Raw genomic sequence first — 2,427 nt, 5'->3', positions numbered from 1 at the left:
GATGTACAGTAAAGTGTCATAGAATCTTTTACGAAGTCAGGAAGTAGATCATTTTTTCGACCGTTTGATGGTGAAATTTATATAAAAGGACGAGACCTTTGATACCCATAATAATGTACAGTATATACATGTATATATAACTGATTTATAATTATGATCAAAGCCTACTATACTGTACTAGTATTGCATCGTACTACTACACTGAGTCCGGTTTGGCAGTCTTGCAAAAAGGATGTCATACTTGGTAAAGAATCGGTAGTAGGCTGACACTAAAAACGAGGGCTTTGTTAACGACATCATTTTCGCTAGTTAACTGTATGATGATAGAAGGACTGATACAGTACGTCGTACACTGGTATGAACCATAGAGTAGTGTCCTAGATTTCAGAAAAAAATGACAACTCACTCGGCCCGGCCGTCCCGGACAGTCCCTGACGGTACAGTGTACAGTGTACAGTACTGCAAAGACAAAGCGCACTTTATACTGTAACCAAGTGGAGTGAAAACGAAATCCGAAACCGATCAAAACCCGATCAAATTGTTGATTTTCTAACCCGAAATGGTGCAATCGCTATGCAAACGCTGTATTACAATAGCAATTTTTAAACCCGAATCCCGCCCTCGAATCGGGTTTCGGGTTGACTTACAATGAGCCTGGTGTACTGTACGTAGACCTGACATAATACACTATGACTTCGATAGCGCTACCGTTTTTACTCTGTTATTGCTAAGGTAAAAAAAGTTCGACCGTACGAGTATCTATCGAAAGCAGAAAGTCTGGAGTTCAACCACTTGGACAAGTTATAAGGTTGGTATTTGCTCACCCAATTTTGGCTACACTGTTTTATCGGTTACGTTGTCATAAAAGCGATGGCTCGTGGACATCAAAAGATTCAATCACAGAAAAAAAATGCAGAAAAGAAAGCCAAAATAGCCAAAGCACATGGACATGATCAGAAGACAGCCGCTAAAAAGGCCCTAGTTCATACGTGCACTGTTTGTAAGGTATGGCACACTGTATTGCATAGAACATTCAATACGAGTAGGTTGCTATCCCACTGCAGTAGTAGTTGACAACAAGAGTTTATTTACCATTGCATGTACTGTATAATTGTACATCTCATCAATTTAATCACATCTCTTTTGATGGGATATAGATTAGTAAATGCTTTCTGATACACTATCATGTGCTGTTGACTATATTGTAGTACTAATTGTACTATATTGGCAGCAGTAAACGGAACTTTCTGCAGTTGTTGATGTTAAGGATTACACTACAGTATACTGTTACAATCTCTTACTAATCTACAGTACAAGTAGTTTGCTTTCAATTCCACCATTATTCAGTTTCTAATGATCATGATTTACAGTTGGTACTTTTTGATTTGACACTATATGTGCGTATATGGAGTTATGTAGATTTACCAAAGATAAGTAAAGTTATCCTGAACAGTTAATGAAATTAGAGGATGATATCGGTTATTTTTATAATTTACAGTTCTATGTAAGTAATACTTACCAAACTGAATAATATTATTATCACATTACTATAGCATATTCATTCGCCGAGTGATTAATTCAGTACTGTATCTAACTTCTACTGCTGTCTAGCCTTCTAATGTACCCATCTTATTGCAACAGTGCAATAGCAATGAGGTACAGTACAACATAGCAGCGGCTAGTAGTAGTACGTACAGTATACTGTAAAGTGTACAATGTAATCAACGACAATGATGTAGCTAAACTAATTCATTATCGAATCTGTATTCAATCTTCTATTTAGTGCCAAATGCCCGACCCAAAGACGTACAAACAACACTTTGTTAATAAACATCCGAAGAATGCTGTTCCAGAAGAATTAATCAACGTGGAAGCTTAAAATTGATCACGTAATATCCTTTAGATGGTTGAAAATGATCCTATCTGAGTAATTACTTACCGATTACACTAATTAATCATCGATTTATTATCTTTACATACATTTTGATTATCATCAATGACATTAACATTGTTCTCAAGCTTGTACGTAAATATGTACAAAAATTTTCGTCGGCGCAATTACATATTTTGTTTTCATCGCTAGTCATACACAAGTAAAATTTGGTGAATGAGTTTAAGATGAAAAACTACCATGTACTGTATAGAGAGTACTTGCATCGTGCGGCCTTGTCATATTAACTGTCATCTTGAAGCTGTTATTATTACAATAAAAGTATTTTACTGGAGGTAAAAAAGTCGTTTTTGTACTAAATGTAGGTACTTGATATCCAACGTCATGGACCATCCACGCTGCAGTTATGCAGTAATCTACAGTTTACAGTAACAGATCGATTCATTAATTAAAGCCCTTTGATGCTCAACACAATATTACTTGTACTAAATAAGCGTACATGTCACTGGTACTGTATGAACAAGTACTATACTATA

General features: G+C 35.9%; 1 protein-coding gene across 1 annotated transcript; it reads left to right on the top strand.

Annotated features, from left to right (window-relative positions):
- Positions 1-870: 870 nt before the first annotated feature.
- TRIADDRAFT_38381 (expressed hypothetical protein) lies at positions 871-2,213 on the top strand (the record flags this gene model as incomplete). The annotated part of the gene is made up of 2 exons (XM_002117091.1): positions 871-1,005; positions 1,784-2,213. The coding sequence occupies 2 exons, from the start codon at positions 871-873 to the stop codon at positions 1,877-1,879; spliced, it is 231 nt and encodes a 76-aa protein (XP_002117127.1). The 3' UTR covers positions 1,880-2,213.
- Positions 2,214-2,427: the final 214 nt, after the last annotated feature.

This window comes from Trichoplax adhaerens, genomic scaffold (genome assembly GCF_000150275.1).
Source record: "Trichoplax adhaerens TRIADscaffold_21 genomic scaffold, whole genome shotgun sequence".
NCBI classification, from domain to species: Eukaryota; Metazoa; Placozoa; class Uniplacotomia; order Trichoplacea; family Trichoplacidae; genus Trichoplax; species Trichoplax adhaerens.
The sequence above is the reverse complement of the archived record's forward strand: the minus strand, read 5'-3'. Positions and strand labels throughout refer to the sequence as shown.